Source organism: Herpailurus yagouaroundi, unplaced genomic scaffold (genome assembly GCF_014898765.1).
Source record: "Herpailurus yagouaroundi ecotype Mexico unplaced genomic scaffold, PumYag 140, whole genome shotgun sequence".
Taxonomy (NCBI): domain Eukaryota; kingdom Metazoa; phylum Chordata; class Mammalia; order Carnivora; family Felidae; genus Herpailurus; species Herpailurus yagouaroundi.
Genome location: NW_024412395.1, coordinates 75997119 through 76012317, shown reverse-complemented (window position 1 = coordinate 76012317; position 15199 = coordinate 75997119). Strand labels below are relative to the sequence as shown.

Sequence of the window (15199 nt, the reverse complement as noted above, 5' to 3'; positions counted from 1 at the left end):
TTTAATGATAACATTCTAATTGCAGACAGCTTAGGGCAAAGTTCCTTTATGCTGTTATAGAAATGTTATTACAAAAGAAATGCCATTACAAAAATTTGTAATCGTGCCAATGTAACATTTTAATTTTACTTTTTTTGAGATGGCATCTTTTTTGGTATATTTAGGGGCACCTCTGGCTCAGTTGGTTGAGTGTCTGACTCTTGATTTTGACTTGTATCATGATCTCCTGCATGGTTCATGGGCTCGAACCCCACATCGGGCTTTTTGCTAATAGCACACAGAGCCTACTTGGGATTCTCTCAAGTTTTTAAACTTAAAAAAAAAAAAGTTTATTTATTTTGAGACAGAGAGAGTGTACAAGCAGGGGAGGGGCAGAGAAAGGGAGAGAGAGAATCCCAAGCAGGCACCATGCTGTCAGTGCACAGCCCTACACAGGGCTCCATCCCATGAACTGAACCATGAGATCATACCAGAGCTGAAATCAAGAGCTAGACACTTTTAACCAACTGAACCACCCAGGTGCCCCAAGATAGCATTTCTTTTTCTTGCTTTATACATACTAAACCTTTTTTTCCATTTATTCCAATCACTGTTTAACCTGAAATAATCATACAAATAGCGTTAATGATTGGTAGATGAATGGTAGTATGTCTGTCTCCAAGTCTTTTGTAGTCTAATTAAAGTGTTGTAGATACATAATAAATGTGGGATTTTTACAAAAGTAAATGTAACAAAATCATTTCTTTTTGACTTTGAAAGTATTCAGAGATTTTTATTTAAATCTCTAATTAATCTTGAGTTAACCTTGGTTCTTAATGCTTTGATCCATCCTTTAAAGTCCTTCTTCTACGAACACCTAAGAGTAACCTGAAGAAAACTGCTATACATCAGCTGTTACACAAATGATCCTCCAATAATATGTCTATGAAATTAAGATAGTGCATCAGATTTTGTTAGTTTAGTATCCCTCCTTGAGTAATTGTTGGCCATCTAAGTATAGCCAGAGTTAGAATGTGATAGGTAATAACTTCTGTAAAGCTAGTTTATAGACTTTTATTTTCCACTTAAACATCCAGTGAAGATATTTTACTATAAATTTAATTCTATTTTTTTCTAATAAGTCAATATTTTATATTTTAGTTTGTTGTGGATTGTGAATTCTTTAAAAAAGAGATGAGAACCATTCAGCTTCCTGTAACTCATCTTTTTTCCTTTGGTAAGTACTTTGATTTTGGAAATCTTAAGAATTGCTTTTATTTATTTATTTATTTAAAAAAAAATTTTTTTTTTCAACGTTTATTTATTTTTTGGGACAGAGAGAGACAGAGCACGAACGGGGGAGGGGCAGAGAGAGAGGGAGACACAGAATCGGAAACAGGCTCCAGGCTCTGAGCCATCAGCCCAGAGCCCGACGCGGGGCTCGAACTCACGGACCGTGAGATCGTGACCTGGCTGAAGTTGGACGCTTAACCGACTGCGCCACTCAGGCGCCCCATGCTTTTATTTTTAACAGAGTGATTTATTTTATGCCAGTCAGTTGCAGTAATGGAGAGACTGTAACATTAAATGTTGTGTGTTTGAAGTATAGTTCTTAGAATAAATATATGATATGGTTCAATGTTCTGATTCTTATTTAATACTGGGCCAGCAGGCATCTTTTGAAAATGGAAACTTTAATTTTCTCCCTAATCATGTACATTTGTTGGTAATCATGTGTGTGTGTGTGTGTGTGTGTGTGTGTGTTCTTCCATGAATTTATACTACATATTGGCCTTTTTAATAAAATGTTTATTTATAAGTTAGGGGCATCTGGGTGGCTCAGTCGGTTAAGCCCCCAACTCTTGGTTTTAGCTCAGGTCATTATTTCATGGTTCATGGGTTCAAGCACTGTGGTGGGCTCTGCCCCTGACAGTGTGGACCTGCTTGGGATTCTCTCTCTCTGCCTCTCCCTTGTGCGCATGCTCTTTCTCTCTCAAAATAAATTTAAAAAAATTTTTAATGTTTATTGTAAGGTATAAGTAGCTGCCTGCTGTATGGAAGTTTTAAGATTTCTCTAATTCTTTTATGGTTTCTTTCTCTTTTCTTTTCTTTTTTTTCTTTTTTTTAACTAAATATTTTTTTTAATTTTATTTTGAAATAATTTTGAACACTCAGGACAGTTATAGAAAGAGCACAAAATTTTTATATGTCCTTCATTCACCTTAACATAAATAATACAATTTTCAAAACTAAGAAATTAGTACAATAGTATTGACCAATTACAGGCTTTATTTGGTTTTCATCAGTTTTTCCACCACTGTTCTCTAGGTTCCCACACTGCATTCAGTTGTCATGTCCTATTCATCTTCTCTAGTCTTTTTTTTTTTTTAATGTTTATCCATTTTTGAAAGAGAGAAAGAGAGTGTGAAAGGGAGACGGGCAGAGAGAGAGAGGGAGACACAGGATCTGAAGCAGGCTCCAGGCTCTGAGCTGTCAGCACAGAGCCTGACACAGGGCTCTAAATGATGAACCATGAGATCATGACCTGAACTGAAACCAAGAGTCAGACGCTTAACTGACTGAGCCACCCAGGCACCCCTAGTCTTTGTTGTTTTTTTTTAATGTTTATTTATTTTTAAGGGGGAGAGCGTGAACAGGAGAGGTACAGAGACAGAGAGGGAGACAGAGGGTCCAAAGCGGAGAGCCCAATGTGGGGCTTAAACTCACAAATCATGACATAATGACCTGAGCCAAAGTCAGATGCTCAACCGACTGAGCCACCCAGGCACCCCATCATCTCTTCTAGTCTTGATAGTGCCTCAGGTTTTCCTTGTCTTTCATAACTTTGACACCTTTTGAAGAGTAGTTGTCAGTTTTATAGAATATCGAATATCAAATATTTGGATTTGTCTGATGCTTTCTTATGATTAGATTAAGATTGTATTTTTTTAACATATCACCAAAGTGATGCGTACATCTCAGTGTATCATATCATTGCACACATAACTAGCAACGTTAACCTTGATTACTTGGTTAAGGTAGTGTCTGCCAGGTTTCTCCACTGTAAATTTACTCGTTTCCTTTTTGTACTTAATAAATATCTTGGGGGGACTACTTTGAGAATATTTAAGTACCCTGTTTATCTTCAAAATAACCCACTAATTTTAGCATCCTTTTTTTTTTTTAAGTTTATTTATTTTGAGAGAGAGAGAGAGAGAGAGAAGGGCAGAAACAGAGGGAGAGGGAGAATCCCAAGCAGGCTCCGCATTGTCAGCAGAGAGTCCCATGTGGGGCTCAAACTCAGGAACCACGAGATCATGACCTGACCCGAAGTCAGATGCTTAACCAACTGAGCCATCAGGCACCCCTGGTTCTTCTAGTCTGAGGCAATTATTACTGGTATTCTGTATTATAATTTTTGTGAAAGTAAAGTTGTCCCTTCTCTATTTACTTACTCAGTTTTTATTTATGTCAGTATGACTCATGGATATTTACTTTATTCATTCTATTATATTTAAATGTTTTTGTTTATTTTTGAGAGAAAGAGCACAAGCGGGGGAAGGGCAGAGAGAGAGAGGGAAACACAGAATCCAAAACAGGCCTCAGACATGGCACTAGAAATCGTGAACCACAAGGTCATGACCTGAAGTCGGCTGCTTAACCGACTGAGCCACCCAGGCTCATTGGATTATAATTTAATACTATCATTACATTTTTTTTTTAAGTTGTTCCAGTATTGGATATTAAGAGCTCATTTTAGATTGGCTCCTTACCCTTTTGGCATGACCCATTCTTAAAATATATTTTTTTAGTATTCCATTTGTTTAAAGAATCTGTTACTTGAGAGAGGAAACTTCCTTTTCCTTTAGATTTTTATCCCTCACCCACCTTATTTATTTGTTTGTTTATTTATTTTTGGTAAAAAGGAAGCTCTGAATCACTCATCTCATTAAAGATAACAAACTTCTAAGAGATCTACCAAGAAAGCATACCTTTTTGAAATTAGAAGTTTATACTTGACTTTTTAAAATACATACATTATAAATGTTATCTAGAGTTTATTGAAGGAGGATAGGATTTTTAGTTCACTCCTCCATACCAGAAATGAAAATCTTTAAACTCTTTTTTAAGATTAAAAATGTGCTAGCATTATTAAGCAATCAGTACTTTTTAAAAAATTTTTTTGGTGTTCTAAGTAATACAATGCTTTCAATTCAACAGGACTCTCTTCAAGGAAAGTGTTATTAAATACAAGTGGCCTGTTTTATAATATAGAACTTCTAAACTTTGGACAGGTAATTATCCTGATTATAACAAGGATTTGATTTTACTTTACTATGTAATTAAGCAAACAAATAAACTTTTACTTTTTTGTTTTTGTGGTCATACGCTTATTAGATATACCAAGCTTTTACAATCAACGTAGTGAGCAAGTGCTCAGGAGTAAAAGGTAAGTGTATTTTCTGAGAAGAATAGTATTGTCATTTGAAGAATCAGTAGGTCTTTACTTGAATTTTCTGTAGTGCTTATTATTTTGTGTATTTATGTGAATTAAAATTAAATGATAGTAGAAAAACTGTTTATGTTTCCAACAGATTTAACACAGACCCTTTGTTAACACTAAGCATCTTCAACTGTATCATTTTAAATATCCACATTTTTTAAAAATACTGTATATCTTTCTGTCTCACTATAGTAATTCAGGTTTAGCTTTTTTTCAGTTTCTTAGTATTTCCCATATGCTTTAATATCTTTTGTAAGTCTAATTAAACATTATTAGTTAATAATTTTCCATAATTTCTTATGTGATATAATTCTTACTGGTTATTTTTTATGAAATGGGTAACTAGTTAGTTAGGTATTATAGTAGTTTATGTAACATTTAATGTAACATAAGGTTAGTAACATGTATTTCCTTTATGTTTTCACAGAAGAAATAACTAGTATCTATAAACTTCATATTCCTTGGTCTTATGAGGATTCACTAACTATTGCACAGTAAGTATATTAAAGAATTTATCTTAAACTTTGGTGTTTTTGAATAATACATATTCTGTTTATTTTATTTAAATCATAGTGAAATTTTAATGAAACTAAGTGCCTCTTAATAAAATGTAACTATCCTTTATGTAGCATTGTGCTCATAAGATAACGTAGTATTCTTACCTAAATGATCTAGAATTTAAACCTTACTTGCTTGGAACATCAACCCCTTCCTAGACCATCCTCCAACTTCTCTCCTAGTTGAATGAGCAAACGACTGTGATAGGATTGGAAAAGTGTCCCATTTTTAATAACATGTCTGACATGTGTCTTCTCTCCATTCTGTCATTGTGTTCTGCAAGGATTGACTTAGTCATGGTTATTTAACAGTATTTTGTATTTGAGAAATGATACTTCAATTATCTTTTCAGGGTACCATCTTCCACAGAAATTTCTCTGAAACTCCATATTGCACAACCAGACAATGAGAGCCAGGTAGCATTATTAAAAATGTACACATCTTCAGACTGTGAGTATGAAGTAAGTTGTATGTTTGCTTACTTTTTAAGATTTAGTTATAGAATAAATAGGAAATATATTTTTATATTAGTCTCAGATATATGGCAATGTGGAAGCCAATAAATACACAAAATAGACATTTATGATGCTTTAAATATTCTGCATTTTGCCTGTTAGCACCACCCTAGTATTTTCCTAGGTGGACTATTAAAAATATACATCTTAATAAATAGTAGAAAATAAGCAAAAAATTGAGACTGTAGACTAACCTTCTAAATTTAGAAACCCAAGGTCCAAAATCCTCTGTAAATTGAAGAATATCATGAAATCAGCTGACACGGCTTTTCTGCAATAATTGACATGATGTGTATTGGTTTCCAGCTCTATTGGATAGGCTTAAGAATCTTCTTTCCTTTTCATTAGCTTTTTAAATCTGTTAGTCATTAATGTGCAATGTAGTGCCTATTGTGTTTGTTTTAACAACCAACAGATCTCTGCTATAAGAGAAGGGAAATAGACTTGAGCAACATTTACCCTTATGGACTCATGAACTACAAGAGTCCCTATGTATCCAAATATGCCAGGTTCTAAGGATTCCAGGTTTAAGGGATTGAAGTATATATACATTTAATGGTGGTTTCCGGTTTATGTGAAATAACTTCTTTCCATGCAATTCCTTTCAATCAACCTTATTTGGATTCTTCATTAGAATTGACTTTCTTGGGGTAAACTAGAATTGGTAGGTTACATGAATAGAATCTGTTCGTAGCAACAAGTTTCAGTTGAACCTAAATTATGAGTTATTTTAGATTTCATGGAATTTATTACTGGTTTGATATCTTCATTGTTTCTAACATTGAAGGATTTTGTAGGGCTGTAATGGTTTTTAACATGTCTTCATAGTTCTAATAGTGATAGTGAGAATTGCATAATAATTTGGCTCCATGTACTGCACACTCTGAAAATGTCAATATTTTTTAACTACTTTACATTTTTAAAAAGTCAGTATTATAAATAGCCATTTTATAATTTCCTTATGAAATACATATTTCCTTTTCCCAGACTTGCTAATATCAAAAAGGGTATATTTATAATAGAGATAATTAATGGTGAATTTTTTTAATACAATGTTTTGGCTTAAATTTTACCAAATACACTCCATTTGTTCCTCGTCTTATATCATGTGAAACTTGTTTTTATGAAATTTAATCAGAATTGGCTTAGCTTAACTATACTTAGTGCTGTACAGTTGTAGGTTTGAGGTTTTTAAAATATCAGTTATGTAGTAGGTTAATTTGTGCTTAATTGTTCAGACATATGTATAGCTTCTGGACTCAATCAGTAAATTCCTTTAGATTATATGACCCAATACTAAGATTCTGGTTAATCAAAAATTCTAGTTAGTAAAGGGTTACCTATCACATGTACCATAGCATTCATCCAATTATCAAAGAATTAGAAGGAAAATATATTGAATAATAAAACTATACTTATTGCAAGTTAAAATTTCTGGTTCAGAGGATCCTTTTAAGACTGTAAGTGCCTTTAGGTTGGTTATTATAAAAAAATTAACGATTGTGTTTAGAGATGTGCAGAAGTGTTCAATTTAATAAAATGTGAACTAGAAGAGTTTAGGAGAAATAACCTCTTTTTTTATGATTATTTTAAACTAGGTGACAGTTAAGACTTCCTTTTCACAAATTCTTGGACAGGTAAGAGATTCCTGGTTGATTATTGATTGCCTTGTAAATAGATACTATAAGGCATAGGTTACAAACTTTTTCTATAAAAGGGCCAGATAATGAAATATTTTAACATACCAAATATGGTCTCTTGCTGCTGCTACTGCTACAGTTGCTTCCCCCCCCCCCCCCATCTTTTTCCATTTCCTTCTCTCTCCTGCTTTAATAAAATCCAAAAACCATTCTTCACAGATAGGTCATAGTTGGCCACCCCTGGCTTTAAGGTGATGGTTTCATTCCTAAGAATTGAGAGCTGATTCTTGATTTGCTAACAAACTAATATTTTTGGCTAAATGAATGTCTTATAAAGATTTTATATTGCTCATACTGTGCTATAAGTCATAATCCAATAAAATTTTAGACTCTCATATAAACAAACATTTTCAAATGACTTTTTATGTTGTGTGTGCTTAGTTTGTAAAAAATAAAAAGTAAATTATATTAAAAATAAATATGTTGGAGTGCCTGGGTGGCTCAGTCGGGTTGTGCACAGCTCTTGATTTCAGCTCAAGTCTTGATCTCCTGGTTTGTGAGAGCGAACTTCATGTCAGGCTCTGCACTGACAGTGCACAGCCTGCTTGGGATTCTCTCCCTCATTCTGTGCTCCTCCCCGACTCACACATGTGCTCACTCTCTCAAAATAAATAAACTTTAATAAATAAATAAATAAAAACATGTTGAAATATTTTAAATTCTTTTGGTGAGTATAATTCATAAGCAAATAGTGTTACAAAAATAACTTATCAAGTAACAGAGCTACTAAATTATTCAGCATCATTATAATTTGCAGAATTGTATAACCTGTTATATTTATGTGTAACATAAATAATAATATTGATTAGTCAGAAAAATTATATAGTGGTTTTAAAATTGACTAAAATTTTTTTGTGCCTTCTATTAATTTTACTTTATTTTTTGGTCTGTTGTGTTTTGTAATTCGGGCAGAGCAGAATTTTTAAGACTTATTAACTCATTCTATATTTATAAAATTTACAAACCAAAATTAAATTCAAAATTTTTTTACATGGATTATCTCATCTGATTCTCACAGCAACCTGGTGAGAGCTAGATTGTAATTATTTTTAAATTTGTGATCATTGGAAATTTTAAGTTAATGTGTCAAATGTGCTACATTAGGAAGAGAAGATTAAATGTTGGTATAAATTGGAAAATAGCATCATGGATGATAGTTCTAAGAAATAGTCTAGATTGTTAAGGGACCTTTATTAAGAAAAATTATGCCTTGGAATATAGGGGAAGAATTGATGCTGTTGTATATTTAGTATGTCCAGAAGGCATGTTAGTGTATACAGTGATATAGGCTGAGGATACAACATACTCTCTTACCCATGTCATCCCCGTGGCTCATAATTCAGATTAGTGACCAAAAAAATCAAGTTAGCTTGATACTTGATAGCAAAGCATAATTATCTGTCCACCAAAGAAGGATATGCTAGTATTCTTGCTTAGGCATGGAAATTTATCTAAAAAATATGTAGGTGTTACAGAATCAATGGTGGATACTTTTTTTAAATGTCAAAGAATTTGTGGTAATTAAGTTCTCAGATTACTGGAAAGATACCAGATGCTCTTTCTTCATGTATGTTTAAAAATTTAGCTTGTGGGGCGCCTGGGTGGCGCAGTCGGTTAAGCGTCCGACTTCAGCCAGGTCACAATCTCGCGGTCCGTGAGTTCGAGCCCCGCGTCGGGCTCTGGGCTGATGGCTCAGAGCCTGGAGCCTGTTTCCGATTCTGTGTCTCCCTCTCTCTCTCTGCCCCTCCCCCGTTCATGCTCTGTCTCTCTCTGTCCCAAAAATAAATTAAAAACGTTGAAAAAAAAATTAAAAAAAAAAATTTAGCTTGAGAACAGGAGAATAATTGAAGTTGTATATATCATTCATACATATTTTCAGTGTTGCTGATTCAAAGAAGACTGAGAAGAAGAATAAAGAGAAAGCTTGCTTGAGAGAATTTTTAGCTTCTGATTAGACAGTTTTCTGTAAAACTAATTTTTTTTCCAGAAAAAGGAAAGAGAACATTATTTACATACTCTTTAGTCTACTCTAATGAAAGAGAGGACAAAAAATAAACCAGAAGTTACTTTCTCAACAGAATTATATAAATTAGTAAATCATTTTGGTGTAGGAATAAAGTCTAATGTTGCCAAATCTTTAGGTCTTAAGAGAAGCTGGAAGTCTGGATTTTTAGATTAAAAATTTTTTTTATTTTTTTAATCTTTATTTATTTATTTTTTAACATTTATTCATTTTTTGAGACTGAAAGAGAGCATGAGCAGGGGAGGGGCAGAGAGAGTGGGAGACATAGAATCTGAAGCAGGCTCCAGGCTCTGAGCTGTCAGCACAGAATCTGACACGGGGCTTGAGCTCACGGACCGTGAGATCATGACCCGGGCTGAAGTCGGACTCTTAACTGACTGAGCCACCCAGGTGCCCCATAATCTTTATTTATTTTTGAGAGAGACAGAGACAGAGTGCAAGTGGGGGAGGAACAGAGAGAGAGAGGGAGACACAGAATCCAAAGGAGACTTCAAACTCTGAGCTGTCAGCACAGAGCCCAACATGGGGCTTGAACTCACAAACAGAGAGATCATGACCTAGCGGAAGTCAGATGCTTAACTGACTGAGCCACCCAGGGTTCCCCTTTTTAAAAAATTGTTTAATGTGGGCCTCTAATTTGAAATGTAAAGAAATACTGTGCCAAATACTAAACCAAATGAACCATGTCTACAATTTAAATATGATCCATGAAAGCCAATTTAAGATTGTTGGATTATATTTTATATGAGCTATATCTGTGGCCCAGTATAATACTTAATACTCAACAATGACAGTCACTACAAAGAACTGTTATATTCAGAATACTATATAAGAAGTCTTAGATTTCCAAAGATAGTGAAGAGCATTAAAGGTTAATAATAACAGCTAATATTTTCTGATCCACCTATGTGTGCCAGTTACTATTCCAAATACTTTATACAGAGGAACACATTTAAGCCTCAAACTCCCTGTGAGATAAGTGCTGTTTATCTCCATTTTACAAAGACAGAGAAAAAGAGGGGTAAAGTAACTTGCCCAAGGACGCAGCGCTAGTGAGAGGCAGAGCTGTAGTCTAAACCCAGGAGTCTGACTCTAAGGCTGAATGCTGCTTAACTTTCCTTCTATGCTATTGATAATTAAAGAATGCTATATATTTCCTAGCATGTCATTAGCAGGCATTGAGTATCACTTAGTAATAGAAAAATGACCTTTTCCCCTTTGCTCAACTCTTCTCCTTCCACTCAAAGCTATAATTGTAAATTATGAGTATAGGCAGTAAGTGGGGTTTTCTTTTTGAGTCTTTCTAATCTTAACCTGGAAATCCATGAAGGAGATTCAGGGAGACCTTGAGCTTCTTGAAATTTTACATGCCATTTTGTGTAAACATGCATTTCCATGGCTTTCATCAGATTGCCAGGAGAGTCTATACATTTTTTTTTAATACAGTGGTTGGAAAACATGCTTTAAGGTAACTTTCTTTTAAAACTTCAACATTAAAAGGTGCTTACAGAGAAGAATAAATCTTTTTTATGCTGAAAAATAAAACTTTAACATTAAAAGAATTTAACACTTTCTTTTTGTTGTATTTATATATTTTTATAGAAATTAGATTAGCTGATAGAATGTCTTGAGGCACTAACATAATGGTTATGAATTTAGTCTCTGAGTTAAATCCCATTCCACACAATTTCCAAAGACACTAAAGGACCTAAAAGCCTTATACAGGCATACCTCAGAAAAAGGGTCCATGGAGCATTAGTGTTATTTTGGTAGATGCAAGCAAAAGATTAGGGGTAGATAAAGAGGAGAGATAGTACATCAAGCTCTTGAGAAGTTTAGCAACGAGAGGGAAGAAAAAGGCAGTAACTAGAGAGAGAAGGGGAGTAGAGTGAAGGGAAGATGTTGTCACTGTTCTGAGGGTGAGACTTGAATTTGTTTAAATGTCAGTGGCTAAGTGAGTAAATGAATACCCTGGAATTCCATTGCCTCATCTGTCCTTAAAACTCCAGAACTTTGAAGTTAAAGCACCTAATGATACTGAAGTGTTAAATTGTTAATGAGATTACAGCAAAGTCACTACATTGTAAACTCCTTAGTGCTCACCCTTATATTCCCAGTGCCAAGCACATTGAGCGCAGTACATAGATGGAACACTCTCTAAATTGAGAAAGACCAAATAAATTAGATTTTCATAGTCATTTATCTATGAATAATTTTTGACTTTAGTTCCATTTACATAAAAACAGCTCATCCCTCCCTTCCCCCCTTAAACAGCTCCCTATTTAAGAAATATTAACAGGCTTATACTTGGAGTTGTGAGTTCAGTTCCACCACAATAATGCAAATATTATAATAAAGCAAGTCAAATGACACAAAAGTACATACAAAAGTTATGTTTACACTATACTGCAGTCCATTAAGTGTGTAATGGTATTATGTCTAAAAAAAACTATGCATACCTTAATTTTTAAATCTTTATTGCTGGGGCGCCTGGGTGGCGCAGTCGGTGGGGCGTCCGACTTCAGCCAGGTCACGATCTCGCGGTCCGTGAGTTCGAGCCCCGCGTCAGGCTCTGGGCTGATGGCTCGGAGCCTGGAGCCTGGAGCCTGTTTCCAATTCTGTGTCTCCCTCTCTCTCTGCCCCTCCCCTGTTCATGCTCTGTCTCTCTCTGTCCCAAAAATAAATAAAAAACATTGAAAAAAAATTTAAAAAAAAATCTTTATTGCTGCTAAAAAATGTTAACCATTATTTGAGCTTTCCATGAGTCGTCATTAATCATCATAGATCATTATAATGAAATAATAATATAATGAAATAATAATGAAATAATAATGAAATATTGAATAATAATGAAATAATAATGAAATAATGAATAATAATGAAAAAGTTTGAGATATTGTGAGAATTATCAAAAGTGACAGACACCAAGTGAGCAAATTCTGTTGCAAAAATGGTACCAGTAAACTTCCTCAGTGTCAGTTGCCACAAACCTCCAATTTGTAAGAAAAAAAACAAAACACAAACACAATTATCTGCAAAGTACAATGAAGCAAAACAATAAAGTGAGGTATGCCTGTAATAGCTAATATTTTTTGATAGCTTTTCATGTTTAAGTTAATATTCTAAATGCTTTACGCAAATGAACATCTTTAAACCTGAAAACACCTATAAGGTAAGTACTGCTGTTGCTTCCATTTTACTGATGAGAACATTGAGTTAACAAGTAATTTGCTTGTCTTTTATGTTTTTAATTGTGCAAGTTACTTGGGCTCCCTGTGCCTGAATTTCTTCATTTGTAAAACAGGGATAAGAATTACCTCAAAGGATTTTTAGGAGGAGAACATGAGATAATGCATATAAAATGTTTAGTATCAAACCTGAAACATATGAAATACATGCTCACCAAATGTACCTTGTAAGAAAACTTTGTAACATACATATGCTGCTTAATTATATATATTTTTTGTTACACCTTTATGAAAAAATCTGATAACATGTTTCTAGCATGCTGTATATTCTTCACATTTATTTTACTTAGAGTTTTGGTATCCATTACTGAAAGTATACCGCTGTGGCAACGTCAGGAAAGATAAAATGAAGAAAGACATTTTTATTTCATGTGAAAGTACATTTATTTCATTAACACAAATATTCAAAAGTTGCCTTTTGATTTGCCTGTTTTCTAGGTAGTTAGATTTCATGGTGGAGCTCTTCCTGCTTATGTTACATCTAGTATCCTTCTTGCTTATGGAGGACAGTTGTACTCTCTTTTCTCAACAGGTGAGAGTGTTTCTATTCCTCCTCTCTTTCTCCCTTTCTTCTTTAGTGCTTCATTTCTACTTATTTATCTGCCATGTGGTTAAGGAATACCTCAATTTCTTGAAAATTTATGACCTATCTCTGAAGTTTACAAGGGTTTGAGATCCTCTAGTTTTAGGAAATACTCAAGAAGATTCCTTACTGGGCTTTTCCAGTAAGGAAAAGATACTTTTGTGTCTGAAGTTTTTCCCTCTCTTCTGAGGATGCCTTAACAGGTGGAGTCTCACTGATGGGGATTTTGTTCTTCATTCCATTCCTGGTGCCTAACATAGTGTCAAGCACATAGTAGGCATTCAGCATATTATTTGGGCTGTTATCAGCTGTATCAGGTTCTGGCACACTGAATGGAATAATTGAGAGTTAATCTTAATAAAGGGACTATTTGAAAGGTATGTGATGGGTTAAGGGAAACCAACAAGAAATGATAAAATGCCAGATTAGCAACAGATCCATCTGATACTCCTCAGGACTAGGGCAAGAGAGGGAGCAAGCCTAGAGAGAGCTATACGAGAGGGCAGCATTACTGCAGCTCCAGCCACTGTCAGCAGGGAGAAAGATGGGGAAGTAAATACACTAACCTTATTTCCTCTTATCTTCCAGTGCCTATCATTCACTGAACCGAAGTCAGCCTCCCAGAATTCAGAGCAAAGTAAAGGGTGGCGATGGAATGGATCTGGAGAGGCAAATACAGAATAGACACTACATTGCACAAAACCTTCCCTAGTCTATTGCAATTAGAATAGTTTCCCAGGAGCCTACTTTGTAAGGCCCTCACACACTTGTTGGGCTCGGATAGTAAGAGGTAGGAAGAGAGTAGGACCAAAATACGTAAAAGCTGTCCAGAAATAACCTTTACCGTTTCCATCTTGCCAAATCCTTCTCCAGCTACTCATTCCCTTTCAATAACTTACAATTTCAAGTCTACTTTTAGTATTCATTTTAACCTTCATGCACTGTTGTCGGGAATATAAAATGGTATAGGTGTTTTGGAGACTAGTCTGGCAGTTACAGTATGACTCAGGAACTGTACTCCTAGTTACACGAAAAATGTAAACATACACCCATACTAAACTTGTACATACATGTTCACAGGAGCACTGTTAATAATATCCAAAAAGTGGAAACAACCCAAATATCTATCAGCTGATAAATGGATAAGTAAAATGTGCTGATAGGTGCTACAACATGGATGAATCTTGGAAACATGCCAAGTGAAATCCCATCATAAAGGACCACATATTACATGGTTTCATTTATATGAAATGTTCAGAATAGGCCAGTCTATAAAGACAGAAAAGATATTAGTTGTTGCCTGGGAATAAGGAGACATTGGAGGTGACAGTTAAGGGAACAAAGTTTGTTTTGGGAGTAATGAAAATATTCTAAGACTGATTGTGGTGAGGAAGGCATATCTGTGAATGCTTAAAACCACTGGATTGCATATATTTTGAATGAATTGTGTAGTATAAGAATCACATCTCTATAGAGTTGTTGTTTTTTTTAAATCACCTTTGGAGCTTTGTGAAAATACAAATGGCAAAACCCCAGCTTTGGCTTCCTGAAGCTGTTTCACAAGTGATTGTGTCCTCTTGTATGAGATCTGTTGAATTACAGTGATTTTTAATCTTTTGAAGATAGGGTCTTTGATAGTAATGACCCTTGCTTTGTAACAAGAAATATATTGCTCTTACAGGTAATGCAGTCAGTGTATGATAAGTCTATACTTAATCACTATGAATTCTTTACTACATATAATTTTTTTTTTTTAATCACCAGGTCATTGCTTAGAATATGCTACTATGTTGGATAAACAAGCCAAGCCATATAAAGTTGATCCTTTTGTACTTATGATTAAGTTTCTGTTGGGGTAAGTTTTATTATCTGTGAAAATGATTTTAATTGTTTTATATATATAAAACATGTTTGGCCCCATAACATAATATAAATTTTCATAAAAATATGTTTTATTAAATGAGGTTTTTCTCTTAGGCAGAGACCTAATTGGTATATCAACATTTACTTTAATACTATAACCAATCCAAAGGTTTTAAAATTATATATATATATGTATGTGTATATATATATATATATATATATATAT

At 34.3% G+C, this 15199-nt stretch overlaps 1 protein-coding gene across 2 annotated transcripts in view; it reads left to right on the top strand.

The window, feature by feature from the left end:
* PGAP1 (post-GPI attachment to proteins inositol deacylase 1) overlaps positions 1 to 15199 on the top strand; it is an 81266-nt gene that overhangs the window by 55056 nt on the left and 11011 nt on the right. For both annotated transcript variants that reach the window (XM_040475741.1, XM_040475740.1), the window contains 8 exons: positions 1141 to 1216; positions 4201 to 4274; positions 4378 to 4429; positions 4911 to 4977; positions 5394 to 5502; positions 7155 to 7193; positions 12966 to 13059; positions 14875 to 14965. In XM_040475741.1, coding sequence (XP_040331675.1) covers positions 1141 to 1216; positions 4201 to 4274; positions 4378 to 4429; positions 4911 to 4977; positions 5394 to 5502; positions 7155 to 7193; positions 12966 to 13059; positions 14875 to 14965 — 602 coding nt within the window. The remainder of the gene's footprint in view (positions 1 to 1140; positions 1217 to 4200; positions 4275 to 4377; positions 4430 to 4910; positions 4978 to 5393; positions 5503 to 7154; positions 7194 to 12965; positions 13060 to 14874; positions 14966 to 15199) is intronic.